General features: G+C 41.4%; 1 protein-coding gene across 1 annotated transcript in view; it reads right to left on the bottom strand.

Moving 5' to 3' along the window:
* Positions 1-6996: 6996 nt before the first annotated feature.
* Positions 6997-15814, bottom strand: part of suclg2 (succinate-CoA ligase GDP-forming subunit beta) — a 91288-nt gene continuing 82470 nt past the window's right edge. Inside the window, exon 11 of the mRNA XM_044166564.1 lies at positions 6997-8101. Within this exon, the coding sequence (XP_044022499.1) occupies positions 7989-8101 (113 nt within the window). The 3' untranslated portion in view covers positions 6997-7988. The remainder of the gene's footprint in view (positions 8102-15814) is intronic.

A 15814-nucleotide genomic window follows, 5' to 3' on the forward strand; every position in this document is an offset into this window, starting at 1 on the left:
AAAGAGCATGTTAGTAAAATGTGCTGTAGATACATTCAGTTTTGCTGCAGGTTGAGTTAACAAAGGACGAGATGAGGTCATTGAATGCAGCTAGTGTCAAAGTAATTAAAACTGATACACAGTTTAGTCCACAAGTTTTGAAAGTGAACTCAGTACTGGGAAATGTGACTGCTTGTCAATAAACATTTGCTTCTGTACTTATACAGTTGTATTTCAAAAAGCAAACACAGTTCTGTTCTAGTATTTTAGGGCAACTTTATTTGTACGTGTTTAGACATTGGCGGGTGTGATGGATGGTGGTGGGACAGTTTGCGTCATGAAAACATAATTTCCAAAATATAATAACCTATCCCCTTGAACACCCCATAATCCACAGTAAAACTCAAAATTAATAATAATAAAAAGTACAATAAAATAAATATCTGGGGGTAGGGGTGTGGATGTGAACAGAAACCCTGTTTTTAAAAATTCACTAAGAAAACTTACTAATATACAATATATGCATGTATCGTATGGAGTCTAAGTGACACAGCAGTATTGTCAAGGAAAATGTGACTTTCACAGGTTCTGCATTGTTCAACATTCAACACAACAAAAAAGCTGCATTCCTGCAATTCACGTTTTCAGATTTTTGGCATTAGCACCCCAACAGAGTTGCTAGGACACAATCCCTCACCGGCTTCCCACCAATGAACACTGCTAAGGCCGTGTTCAGAAAGACATTAGCACTGCATGAAAAAGAAACGCATCATTAAGTGGATGTAGCGGAGGTGCCAACGCAGAGGGCTCAGAAAAAATAAAACACAGGGTTGTCCTGGCTCAACTTTTGCAAGCACACACTGTTTACCAGGTGATTGTCATGACAAAGGATAAAATGAGTTGTAGAATCCTGTCTCCGTGTATTATTAGCCACTGTATAGTGTTGTTGGTGTTTGATAAACCTTCACACTCATGGATCTACAACTCCAATTGGTCTTCCTAGTGTTTTTGGTCTGAATGCCCGGTAACTGTGATGAGCCAAGACACTGCACCAAATAAGCCAGCCCGAATAAACACTGTCTTGCCCAGCTACCATCAATGTGCCCATTAATACAGCATTTTATCCCCACCGTGGCTTCTCAGCAGCCAGCAGAAGAGGAGGGCTGTGCTCCACAGTAGGTGGAAACTCCCACTAATGAATGTGCTACAGTGTAAACACACTGAGCCTGTGTGCTCAGCAAAACTACTGCGGGTAAACAAAAGTAAAACAAAGTTTACAATTAGTCATCGTGCTGTCTAACGTATTCAGTTCATGCAAATTGCTCTCATATGATTTAAATGTTGCAGGCCAAGATGTGCTCAGCTGGCACGAGTTTACCTTTTTGGGAAAAGCAATTCACTTGCAAAGCCTGGATACAAACAAAGCTTCAAGCATATTTCATACAAACAGCTCATCATATCGTCCCACAGAAAATAAATACACACACACACACACACACACACTGCACAGATTTGTTGTTCAGGTGGATTTTGACACACATCCGCAGTACACAAGTAAAAATAAACACTAACACACCTACTCTGATTACCCACGGCTCCCGCATCAAAAAAGATCCTCAACAAGGCAGATCTTAGCCCACATGCTATACTTCATCACCATGTTTACTGGGTCTGTTTATAGCTGGATGCGTGTGAGTGCTTCAGCGCGGCAGCAGCCTTCATCTTGCTATTACTGCGCCACTTTATATTGTTGCCAAAATCACAGGTGACAGGCCACTTTTCCCGGGCGCTCGGCACAAACCCTCCTCTCAGCACGCGCTGCAGGCAGAGTCATTTGACAGCGATAGCACCCGACACACACAGGTTTCATATATTCAGTCTGAGTGTGGGGCGGCAGAGGGAGAAACGAAGGCAGTGAAAAGCTACCGTTATCGCTATTAACTGTCAAAGTCACCTTCACCCCGAGGCACAGCCCTCGCTGAACACACAAAACAAACACACACACACACACACACACATTCATGTGCTGCAACTAGCATGATTCACGAAGTTGATGGATCAAGCCGCGATGGAGTGAGTGTATGTTATTTTGAAAACCTGAGATCAAAACCAGCCCCGGCACGCCTCACTGTTCACCAGCAAACACACCTTCAGCCATGTGGGGGGAAAAATAAAAATAAAATAAAGTGTGAATGACAAAACAACAAAAGCGTCTCCCTGAAATTCCGCACTGTGTTGTACCATGCTGTCGACACCCTGAGGATTGCATCGCCTTTATTTTTACTCAGCAGACAGCCTGAAAGCGCGGCATTGTGGGACAATGGAGTGTCTGAGCGTGTCAGCTGAACACCTGCCGAGCGCTCCACCAGGATAACTCAGGAGCCTAATTATCAAGCAATTTGAAACAGAATTCTGTTGCTTCTGCTGCTGTTTTAATTAGGGGGTGTTGGCTTTCAGAGGTCACACCAAATGAGTTTTTAACTACTGTCATTCTAGCAGAAGATTTCTTTCCTTACTGAAGGCCGCTCTCCTGACGCTAGCTACTAAGAACGTTTATTGTGCAAATGCAAACTAAGGAGTATTTAAAAGAGTAAGTATGGGATGTATTTAGCCCCACTTTACTCTCTTTCATTCAGTTGCCTCTATTTGCTTACTCAAATGATAATGGGAAGTTACTAAGGAAGGAGGCAGGTGGGAAGCGAGAAAGGAAGGAATGAGTGACATGAGGAAACATGGATAAATAACAGGAAGAAGGTACAGAGGAAGGTGACAAAAAATATGAAAGGAAGGGAATACAGAAGGGTGGAAGTAAGGAAGGAAGGAAGGTTGCATGACAGCAAGAGATTAAAAACTGCAAGAAGTCACAGGAGTGGAATGAGGATAATCCTTTGACCGAGGTAAAAATGAGAAGGAAAAGATGAAGAAAGACAGCATAATGGCAGGATGAATGGAGGACATCTCAAATTACAAAAAAAGATGAACGAATAAATGGATGTTTGAATGATGGAGCAGAAAGGGCAGAGGCATGGCAGGAAGGATGGGAAAGATGGGAAAGAAGCATGATGGAGAAATGGGATGGATAGAAGCAGGATGGGATTGCAAATGGGAAAAAATATACTGTACACTTGAAAAGACAGTGTTGGATGTATTCAGCTCCGCTTTCCTTTTCTTTCTTTCCGTCGCCTCTGATAGCTGTTGCTTTTATTGAAAAAGGGTCATTACCTGCTCACTCTCAGGAGAGTTCAAAAGTACTAAGGAATGAGGCAAGCAGGAAGGGAGGTGGGAGGAAGGAAGAAAGGGATAAGAAAAACTGTGGAAAAGTAAGAATTATAAATGAATGACTATGGAAGGATGGAAGGGTGAAAAGGAGGACAGCAGTATGACATTAAGAAAGTAAAAACTGCAGGAAGGCAGGGAGGAGAGCAGCAAGGTGGATCTGACAGAGGAAAAAAATGAAAAGAAATGAAGGGAAGAAGAAAGGAATATGTATAGTGAAGACCCTTTAAACACGACTAAGAGTCTACAGAATGCTAGCAGCTGAGGCTGTATTTAGGCACCGCGTGCTAATGTCGGCACACTAACATGCTTACAATGACAATGCTAACATGCTGATGTTTAGCAGGTATAATGTTTACCATGTTCACCATCTTAGTTTAGAGTGCTAGCGTGCTAACATTTGCTAATACTAAACACAAAGTACAGCGGACGCTGATGGGAATGTCATTAGTTTGCAGTTATTTAGTCATAAACCAAAGTATTGGACACATTTATATTTTGACCCGATGATGGCGCTAGATGAAAAGACAGGAATCACTAAAGTGATTACAATTCATTCTGAGGGAGACATGAATGTACCAAATTGAATTGCAATACATACAATAGTTGTCGAAACATGACAAGGAAGAAGGAAGGTAAAAGGAAAGATGGAAGGGAAGGAGAGGAAGCATGATGGAGAGGTGGGATAAATGGAAGCAGGATAGGGTTTAGGAAAAGGACAAAGAATTCATGGGCAAAGTTAAGAAAAAAAGGAAGGATGACAGGAGAGCTGGATAAAAGTACAAATGGATTAAAGTAAGAGAAAAAAGTATGTGGAAAAAGGATGGAACAGAGTAAGTGAAAAAAGGTTGCAAATGAAAGAAAAAAGTAATGTAAGAAGAAAGGAAGGAAAGAGGAGAGGAAAAATGCAATGTTGGAGGGAAAGATGGATCATGCAAGAACAAAAAAAGAGGGGACAAGTTTGATTGATGGAAGGAAAGCAAAGCATGATAGGAAGGCTAAAAGCTCGGCAGAGCAGCTGTACTGGAAACATCCCAAAATTTCTTTTAGACCAAACTTTGTTCAAACTTTGCACTTGAAACTAGAAGAGACCCTCAAATCGTATTGACTGTGAGAGCAGCTCGGAGACTGGCTGAAAACAAGACATTGTCATGGAAAAAGGAAGATTCAGGAGGTGTGTTGCTTATTGCAACTTTTTAAATCGGCCTCCTCTTCGCTCAATTTCTCGAGACAGCCAAGGTAATTTAAATCGATTCGAAGTCCTTCAAATACAGACACACTGACAACAGTTTGGAGAGAGGGAAATGGATTTTTCTGCTCATCTGCGAGCCAAGGCCAAATCTGAGGACCTCAACGGCAGCGCACTGCCGACAGCCTCAGCTCCTCCTTCACTCTTGACGTTTTTACTCTCTCCCACACTGTGTTGCTTTTCCTCCATAAAACCTGTCAACGACTATTCTTTATGATTTCAGACCGGTGGTAAGGCAACATCGGCTGTGGAGAGGTGAGGCTGGACTTGCTCTCTCATTTTACATTTCTGTGAATGAACTAGCAACGTTTCCGTGTTTGGAGGCTCCCACGCTGTCTTTATATAAAGCTCTCAAGAACTTATCGCATAAACACACACGTTCACACTGCTCACGAGGATGGATACATCAGAATCGACCTCACACACACACACACACACACACACACACACACACACACACACACACACGCCCATTATCTGCCTGGTCAACAGATGCACAGGCAGAAAATTGTAAATATTGAGCAACCCTATGTCCCTGAAAGATGAAGTACAATAGCCGGAGGCAATTCATACCTCTATTGCTTTATTATGAACTAATATGTTCATAGTTGTTGCTTCCAAATGACTCAATAAATATCCAATACTTCCTGAGAGACGGCCATGACCCTGTTGTCTGAAAGAATGCTTTTCACGAGCACCGGCTCTCCCAACACGCTTAAACACTGAAGGCAGCTTCATAAAGTGGCAATTACTGTTTTGACATCAATTCAGAACCACATAAAAAAACCTGCCTTGTTTTGAGAAAGCAAAATGGACAATTACAGAGAGAAATAAAGCGAGCCACCAAGGGTGAAAAATAAAACTCCCCCGGCATAATAATTCAGCTTAATTAAAGGAGCAGCCCACCCAAAGGGTCGTTTAAAACAACACTCCCTTCTCTCACCTCAAGAGGTATTAACCGAGTTAAAAGCAGCGGGCTACGTGAAAAAAGTCTTCAGGCTGACCTCCAAAGCTTCTTTCCCCCTCATCTATATTTATATGAAGGAGCGGCACTAATTTTGCCCAGTAAATCAGTGTGCACATTTCGTCGTGACCTCCAGCTTGACACTGAATTAAACAATATCAGGGCCCGAGAAGCCCGCTTTAACAAGCCTTAAATTCCTCCGTCCAATCCATCAGCGGGGATATTTCTGACACACGGAGGGAAGAGCATGAAATAAGGCAATTATTGAACCCTTCAGCCCATTTCTACGGCTTGGCTGGCTGGCACGGTGCAGCAGAGCCACAGACCTCTGGATTTGTGTCTTGAGATGACTCTTGGTGATAGAGACGCTTAAAATTAATAAATTAGTACATTATAGTAGTTAGCCAACAGCTTCACTTAATATCTTTGTCTACTTTGTGTCAAGGTTGGCAGTTATACACAGCATGTCACTATGGAAAACAAAGATGTGCAGTAACCGCAGGGCCCACGTCTGGAGTCCTCTTGACTTTCTCCAATAAAAAACAAGTTACCTGTGTTTGAGAGACGAGCTCCAGTTTGAGACAGAGACTCTGTTTTCTCCGAGTGTTCCTCTCAGAGAAAACCTCCTGGTGCATACCGGGGGAAAAAAAACGAAGCTTTGTGTGTGTGTCTTTCATGGAGGTGGCAGTCGATCCTGTGCGTCCTCTCAGATTGCCTGACAGATAATCCATCACACAGTCAGTGTGTCTGACAGGAAGAGGTCTCAGTCAACTCTGTCTCTCTGCACTGCTCACACAGGGCCTATGAAGGACAGTCAGTCCTCTCAAGTCTCTCTTGGGACGACGTACGCTTGAGTTTCATTAGAGGACTGAGGGTGTGTGATTTGAGGAGTTTAAATGTATGTGTGTATGTGTGTGTACCAATCCACAGATGAAAAGGTGTAAATTACGTACTGTATACAGTATGCTGTAAAAGATATGCTGCATGGCATATTTTTGCATACTACATGAGCAAGTTCTCAGTGGTAAACTTTTCACACTACTGCAGATTAATATAATAAATAGAAAGATTAAAGTCTTTTGTAGAAATTGGTATAATTTAATCCTTGCGTAACCTTTGATTAAAACGTTTTAAGACAGCAAATTCTGTGTATATTGTTGTCACAAGGTACAAGAAACAAAATTCTAACGACATTTGAAAAATCCATCTTTCTTTACTCATTTAAAAATTCTTGACACTGTAAAGCAGAATTTCATTTTGCAGATCAACAGCCTCTCATCCATAACAATTTTTGCAATGGTGTGTGTAAGGGTTAAGCTTGAGTGCGTGTGTATGTATTAATGATCATCTCCCCTAAAAAGTCAGATTTGGAGTTGCCTTTTATTCTGCAAATGTACTCTCTCCGGGTAAAGCCAGTAGAAACAATGACTGAAGTTTTCTTTCCACGTCTTCCTTACTTTCCTTCTGCTTCTGTCTTTTTCCCAAGAATACGCGAATGTGAAGTGAGCAAAGAAACAAGACAGTAAACTTGAAATATTCGTTTTTAATCTCTCAGATTATATACACAGTTTTCACACTGTATTCAAGATATCCTGTCAATATACATTCATGATTATAAAAAAGCTAAGTACAATTGTATTTTTGATTTTGTTTTCTCAACACCTCTGTATGAAACTACTGCTGGGACTCAACGAGAGTTGGCAAGATAGTTTACAAAACCCTTTAGCCTTCATGAAATAGGCACAGATTTAAGCAGTTAGCACGCGGTTTAACCATAGAGCACTTAACAAATAAGACATGATGTACAAAATTCACAGTCTTCGTACTTCATCCACCTCATTTGAGACATAGATAAGGCATTGGATGAATTAATGGATGTGGATTAACTTGGACAATTGAGTCACTAAGTTAACTGCTCGCTGTAATGCTGCCTTTCGTTTTAGCTAAGTGCCGTCATTTCACAGCTCATGAACGGGCTGTGTTTCAGTCATACTGTACATTAAGCCAAGGCTGGAGGTGAAAATGGAGAATGTCTATCTTAACTAATTTCCCATACAAATGCCACGATATGCAGAGAGAAAGCCACGTCTTTCGCCTTGGAAAATGGAATGCGCAAAGTTTGGGTCTCCCAATTTCTGGTCACTAGAGCTTTATGATATTCCATGACAAGATTATGCTGACTTTCATAATGTAAAATAATAACAAGCCTGAGAGTTAGAGATTGATTTATCCCAATTACTATGCATTTAATACAGAAAAAACCCCCATCAAAGATAATTTGCACTACACAGGGGATGTGAGTGTAAAAGTTCAATTCTGTAAGGCGCTGAAGTGATACAGCACCTCAAAACCTTTTATACAGATACTCAGTTAGCAACGGAAGTATTAACTGGAAACCAGTGTTAAAACAAAGTTCTGGAGGTCTGCATGTGTAAGAAAAGGCTAACGGTGATGATCTGAGGCTGTTATTAATGTTGGTGATGGGCGGACAGAGTGCAGTTAGGTTACATTGAGAGTTTTCTATTTCTTGATGGCGGCCACTGCTTTCTTGGCGGCGTCATCCAGGTTGTCTGCTGCTGTGATGGGCAGGCCGCTTTCACTCAGAATCCTCTTGGCTTCATGGACGTTGGTCCCTAGCAGACACAGGAAAACATCTTTACAACAGGCAACAACAAAAACGACTGCAAAAACTGGCTTAACAAGTTTAAAAACCACACTGTGTGAAAGACGAAGAGCTCCTTTGGAGGAATCAATGCACCCGATGCCAGATGGATAGAGTTATGGGTGAACGGTGGCAAATTCAACAGCAGCTTTGTTTGTGAACAATGTCAGTGAGGCAAGAGGGCAATTTGTGTGTGTGTGCTCCTCATGGCTGCAGCGAGGTCAGGGGTAGCAGGTGCAGGGTGATGTGGTGGCGCCCATGCCCCGGTAGACCAGCAACCAACCAGAGAGAGAGAGACACCCGGAGACACTCTCCACAGTCCCTGGAGCGCTACATACTGAACTGGCTGCCTCCCAGCGCTGCACACTGCGCAGCCAACAGAAGCCTGACAAGCCTGTCACAACACAGGGCAGGGGGCGCCGCAGCGGCCGGAAGGACGACGGTGGAGAGAGGGAGTGAATGAGAGGGAGAGAGAGGGCAACAGAGCTAAAGGTCAAATGAAGCAGAATTCGCCCACGCTGCTAAGACAACAAAAGCCAGCTGTTTATGTGGCATTTACTGATTTCACACATGATGGCAAAGAAAAGGCCATGCACAGAATCTGTCTGATCTGGTATCAACAGTTCTCTACTCTATCTGGCCTTGGAATCCTTGATTTTTTTGGGGTTTTTTTGGTTTAAATATTTCTAATTACTTTTTAACCTTTATTCCAAGTCTTATTCATCATTATTATTTTATTTTACTTCTTTACTCATTTCTTATGTTTTCTCTATCTATCTGTAATTAATTCTCTGTCTTGATCAATAAAGGTTTAGCTTAGTTCAAATAGTCATTGGGTCATCATATACAACCGAAAAAGTCAAACTGCATTGTGTAATCTGATTACTTTATACTAAGTGTATCATCTTTTTCTCTCAAATGTGTTTTTTTCCTCCAAAACTATATTCTAGTTAGCTCCTCATTTACACATTGATAAATGTTATGCCCTAGCTGCAACAATGACAGATGATTGACAGAAAATTAATAAGCAATAATTTTGACAATCAATTGATCGTTTAAGCCATTTAAGCAAAAATGGCAGAAATTCCAATTCTGATTCCAGCTTCTCAAATGTGAATATTTGCTGGTTTTCTTACTCTTCTATGATAGTAAACCGAATGTCTTCAGATTTTGGACTGTTGGTCGGACAAAACAAGACATTTGAAAAAGTCACCACGGATTCTGGGAACTTATGATGGGCATCTGACATTTCATTGACCAAACCATTAACTGAAAATATAATCTGCAGATTTATTGATAATGGAAATAATCATTATTTGCAGCCTTACATACTGTACATGTTCAGTATTTACTGTATGTGTTTAATTGTAAATGCCTGATGTGACGATAATTGCCACTTGTGTGCATTGGTGTCTCTCTGCATTCACTCTGACTAAATCTGTGACGGGTGAAGCCATTTGTGTGTGTGTGCATGCTCAGACGCTTACAGGTTGACCTTAGCTCTCCTGGCTGGTGTGTAATTAAGACTGCATGGTATTTGAATTCTCCGGCGGCCCCAGCCACCCTGATCAATAGACCTTTCATGAGGAATACTATTACCAGCGCCACTTAACGCCTAATATTTCATCTCTTTTGTCCAGCCAGATAATAAGTCATTCCAAACACATTTCTGCAGGCTCACACTCCAAACAATCAATTCTGCAAAGCAATTAATTAGAATAAGAGCAGGAAGAGACCTTGCTCTGGCACATAAACAGAGGATTGGGTGTCCCAAGTCATTTTCTGATCAAATAGCATAGAATATTCTCTCTCTGTGTGTCCACAGACAAATCTATAGTCTCAATCGGCAGTGCTGTCGCTCATATTGAGGACAGGAGGTACTGTATGGTTTACATTCAATAGGCTGATCCGGGAACTTCATTGGGATTGACGGATCGATATTATCATACTGACAGGCTTATCTTATCTGTCAGATGATTAAAACAAAGTTGCAGCAGTTGGAGTGTGTGCAGCACTGTTTAGACAACACCTTTACATCCATGTAATGTGTGAGGGTGAATCACACATATGTGGGAGTGAGAAAGAATAGACATGCATTTACGTGGGTCTTTTTCTGCATATATGTGTGTGTGTGTGTGTGTGTGTGTGTGTGTGTGTGTGTGTGTGTGTGTGAGTGAGAGAGAGAGAGCGCTGGCTGCAGTTCCACTGTGAGCAGTAGGGAGCACTGATAGCTCACAGTAGCAGAGGCAAGGACAGAGCCCAGCTGGATACAGCATCACTAGGTGTGCATGTGTGTGCGTGTGTGTAGAGTATGCCAAGTATATGAATGTGTGTGTTCACCTGCAGCCACTAGGTGCTGCCAGAGACCTACTCACAGCTTGGACCCAGAGACATACAGTGTACAGTATAATGCATGCACACATGTGAGGCATACACACCAAGAAAGACTTTAATTTTAAAATTCCATGTGATTAACTGTAAAGTATGGCCTTAAAAAGGAGCAAAATAAAAGATTTTTACTGTCCCATAGCAGAAATTGATCACAAAATACATTATCTCCAGGGTTTGATGGGGTTATTCATTAGTACCAATGACTTAATTACTAGAGCAAGTGAGATGTGTTTTCTAACAAGCATCTATTGAAATTTAAATTCAATCACAATCCACACCACCACCACTTTCCCACAACTCTGAATGCTGTCCAAACTGCTGAACGATGGATCAGCTGACCAGCCTGACAACAAAGCTCAGCTATGAGTCTTTAAACACACTGTTCAAGCCAAAACAACAAAAGACCAGGCAGCGCTAAGTATTTTGCCATGTGATATATTGCCACTTCACAACACATTTCTGTTGGATCTCCGCTCTAATTAGCAAGCTTACTTGTGACTATTGTGAAAATGTCACTTTAATGTGTGAGTCAATTATAGGCCACCATATTTCAACAAGATAATAAGGCTTGGGGCTGTGCCAAAGACTTATGGCAAGGGAGTTCTGTTTATGCTGCAGTTCCTAAATTTGTGCCTAATTCCGTCTAAACAAGCTGAGTTTAGTGAAGCTATGACCTGATGAGGGGAAAAGACTCTGCCATAGTCTGGGACCTACAAAGTAACTACAGTTCTAATGGTTCCCTGTATGTCATGGGCAAGAGAAAGAGTGTGTTCTTGTATAAGGTAAAGATAAGAAAAGAAATGATGTGAAGCTTGATAGCTTATCTAAATCTGTTTCTGTGGTTGTGAAGTTAGCTTGATACATTTGCTCTGTACTTTGTTATCACTTAAAGTGAGACTATGTAACGGTTCTTATAAGAAATAACAACTTCCTATTACGAATGAATAGGTGACTTCATAAGTAATAAAACACACCCTCAATTCAGTACACTAAGAGGTTTTCTTACTACAGTCTTACTTGGTCTGGTATGGCTAGTAGCTAATGGTGGCTAATGTTAGCAACCTTTAGCAAAGTATTGCTGTGTAATTGGCATTACTGAGTCAGTTTGCTGACTATGACTCTTCTTCACTTGTGCTACTGTTACGTTACGTTTTAGCATTTACCATGGGCCTCTTTCACAGTACACATTTTGTCTTGTCAAAGCAGGAAAATAACAGGTCTTACTAATAACATTAACGATGGCTCTTTTCTATTCAAGTGTTCCAGTAAGCCATGACAGTGTGACAGTAAGCCAGTATGCACAATAATCTCCAATTTTATTATTTACACCTGTGCTTTTCCTACTGTGATGTATCTAAAAGTATTTTGGATTCTGACGAGACAAAAAGGTAAATTATAACAGTATTGGAGATGAAGGAGAGTCCTCATGTGTCTGAAACGTTTGCTGAGGCTTTTTGAAAAAATAACCCCCCCCCCCAAAAAAGTCCAGTGTTCAGATCGCCGCCAGTGAGAGCGTCAAAGTGACCGGAAGTCATTCATTTCCTATGTGAGCCGGCGGCGAGCAGCAATGCATCTTGGACAGTGTGGGCGTCGAGGAAAGTTGAAGTCCTGGCAACTTTATGGTAATGAGCTATGACGCGGTTTGGCATCCAATTGGAATTTAGAAGTCCTCCGCCTGAGAGAATTCTAGAGAACACAATCGTGTAAACCTTGGTTCCGATCACACACTAGTTCCCAATCATCTACAACGTTTTCCTGTTTGGGTAAAGGGACAGAAGTAAAAAAAAATATGCGTGGACCAAGGTGTCCACGCACATTGTTGGTGTTCCTGGTGAGTTGGTGAAGTGCATTATATATTTTCTGAAAATAGGAGGGAATTGCATGCTAACTTCAGCGCCTTGGCATGCAAAACAGTGATGCTTCTGCGAATCAGTTTTTAATTTTTATTACATCAGTGTTTGTCTCAACATAATTAAATGTGCAACTGGAACAAACTATATAAACTATATATAGCTATATACTTATATGTGACTTATATGGTCGATGCTGTCGAACCGGATCTGTACATTTTTCCTCTAGGATGCTTGTTTTTCAGCGGGAATGTAATTAATTTTCTCAAAACAACACAACGTCCACGAATCTTTCGACAGCATTGTTGGCAGGGTCGAATTTTGTTCCCAGTCCGACCTTGGCTTGGTGTCTTGCTACCCCAGTTCCCTTGAATAACTGGTGTAAAAACCATTTTCTTTCATCAATGAATGTCATCATACTTGTTCTGACTTTGATTGTTAATCCTCATAATAATCAGTACCAAACAGTGAGAGTTTTGCCTTCACAGGCAAAAATGGATGAGTCCTGCTCCTCCCTCCTTCATCCTGCATGTTAAACATCAAATGCTTCTCATTTGAACACGGAGGGAGATACCCCTGAACGGTGCACACGCTTTTCCTTTGATGTGCTAGCCAGTCATTAATCAAAGTTTTCATGATTCTTATGTTGTCTAGACTCTATTAGATTTAAAGAGCATCTCTGACTGATAAAGAACCTCAGTGTATAAACAAATAACATCACTGTATTCAGTTTTTGTGTGTCTGAAGCAAGTGTACAGCATTCATTCTCGTGACCTATTTAATTCTTGCCGGGTGCTTTTTAGACGCAAAGAGAAAGAATAATATATACAATATATGAAAGTAAGTTAATGGTGAATTTGTCAGGGAAGAAAAGAATGAAAAATTGGTCATTGTTTAATATTTACAACTAAACATTTAGTAAAAGTATAGATTTAAAAGGCAAAAAACAACAACAATGGACTGGTCAGGTATCAGTGTCAAAACAAGCCAGTGTGTGTGCGCATATTTATATACTGTATATCTCCGTGTATGTGTGTGTGTTTACATGTATATCTGTTTATGTGTGTATAGCTCCAGCAGATGGCTATTTAAGCTATAATGACACTGTCAGGACTAAAATGTCCATCTCAACCTTACTATAGGACCTTGCATCTCTTTTTAATTAAATGGGAGGAGAAAAATGGTCAGATCTCCTTTTAAAGAGAAAACTCTACTCTACTGTTTGACAGACAGTTGGGGAATGGCTCAGTAAATCAATAGGCCAGGGAACAGAGTTAAGTGAATGCAGTCACCTTTTTCCCTGGACCCTGAGGGCCATTTAAGGGGAATTTTTTCCATAGTGGCAGAAGGCATCCACCCAGAGCAATATGTCCATGTTCACACTGTGGCCAAAGGGGGCAGTACAGTACTTCCTCAGGTATCTCTTCCTATCAATACCTTAAATATTTGTGTGTACAAGTGTGTCTGTATGTCCATTCTGTGCTGAATCTATTGCATGAATTTGAAATGTATGAACATAAGTGCTAATACTGTAGCCCACGAACAGGCTGTGTTGTAGTTAGACTCTCTATCAACCTACAATAAACATTTCATGCAACCCTATCAGCATCTAGACCACACGGCCCTTCTTCTCCACATATGGGAATACATAACTCTCCACCAATGCAATCAACCCAGGCCTTTTAAAAGAGCCTTCCCAATTAAAAGTGTGCCAGTTAATCCATTCTGATCCTGTTGAAGAGCGCTGGGCCGTTCTCACTGCCCTGCGGTCAGCCTAGCAAGCTGAGCTGATTGATTCTGAACCAATCTTCTCCACAAGACTGCAGCCCAGGATGTAATGACCCACAGCTAAAGCTTGGCTTAGGCCCCGGCCAGGAAAATGTGGTTGGACCGACCACCAGCAGTGACCTTCTGGACTCAGCCTGTTTGTGAGTCACGTTGAATAACATGGCCTTGTATGAGAAATGTGTGGTGACTAATTAAGGGACTGTTTTAATTGCCAATCCAGTCGCTTCTGTGGCGACTCATTTCAACAGTTGTGTACTCACTCTTCGGCCACATGGTCAGTGGGCAACATGAAGACAGATAGTGGATGTAAATGACACAGATGCATATTTTGCACCTTGAGTATTTGAACTGGCACCAATGTTTCTGTGTTAACTTTGTGTGCATTGGTAATTTGTGGGATTTGGGTTTAAGCCACACATCTGTCCTTGTTATAGCTTCAGTTTTGGTGTTATTTCAGTTAAGTTATTTCAGGCAAAAAAAACACTAATATTATTTTGTTTAGAGGGAAAATAGTGAAAACAATGTCACAAATTCTTAAAGGATGGTGATCATTATCCTGATCTAGACTCTGACTTCTGCTAAATGTATCTATCTAGGCGTGTATGTCTTAACAGGCCTTATTTGACTGCGAACAAATACTTTTGGTGTTAATATGACAACTAAACTTTCCACACTCCGTTGCGCTCTCAACAGCCATGTCCATACTGCACAGTAGTGCCTCTGTGCACAGTTGGGTTCTAGAAACTGCTTACACGCCCTGACCTACAAACCATATTAGCAGAGTGTGTGAGGACATACAGTATGAAGTGTTGAGGGCTAACACACACACACACACACACACACACACACACACACACCCTTGCTCTGTACTCTGGACACACCACTCAGCAGGATCTTGACAATTAAGCTAACCACCAACTGGCCCCACGCCTCTGGGAGTCACTGCTGCCATCCCACACACACACACACACACACACACACAACTGAACAGGTTTCATTAGCATTTACAGGTGAAAGGTGAGCCAATCAATGCTGTCTCTACTGTTATTCTGCCTGACGCTAATGACGGGTGCTGCAAAATGTGACACGTATGAGAAATGCACTGCTGTTCTTACTGGGACACTGGGCCACAATGAAGATGGATAGGCTCCAGAGAGTACAGCAGCAATAATACAATGGCTCCAAAGTTTAAAACAAGGTGGGAAATAGGTGCTATAAATCCTGATGCGCTGTTTAACAATTACACTAAAGTGATAATATATACAACATTAGTCACTTCAAAACAGTAAATAAATACATTTAAAATTAGATATAGCTAGCTACATTATCAGTCATTATGAGCCTGTGTTTGTATGCTTTACTCCATGGAAGTTGAAGCTAGTAGCCATATGGGTTGTGGCCATGGGGCTAGTGGTCACAGTGATAACAAGAGCTATAGGAAAACCATCTGAAGACATGGTGAACAGTTTTTTTAGTTAGAGATTGGCTCAACCACAGTCTGTTTGCATGACGCCTACGCTGGCGTGCGTATTGTGTATTGTCTGAGTCAGTGGGGACCAGTTTGCTAAGAGGGTCAGACAGGCCAAACCTAGATTTATTTGTGTGTGTGTGTGTGTGTGTGTGTGTGTGTGTGTGTGTGTGTGTGTGTGTGTGTG

This window comes from Siniperca chuatsi, linkage group LG2 (assembly GCF_020085105.1).
Source record: "Siniperca chuatsi isolate FFG_IHB_CAS linkage group LG2, ASM2008510v1, whole genome shotgun sequence".
NCBI lineage: Eukaryota > Metazoa > Chordata > Actinopteri > Centrarchiformes > Sinipercidae > Siniperca > Siniperca chuatsi.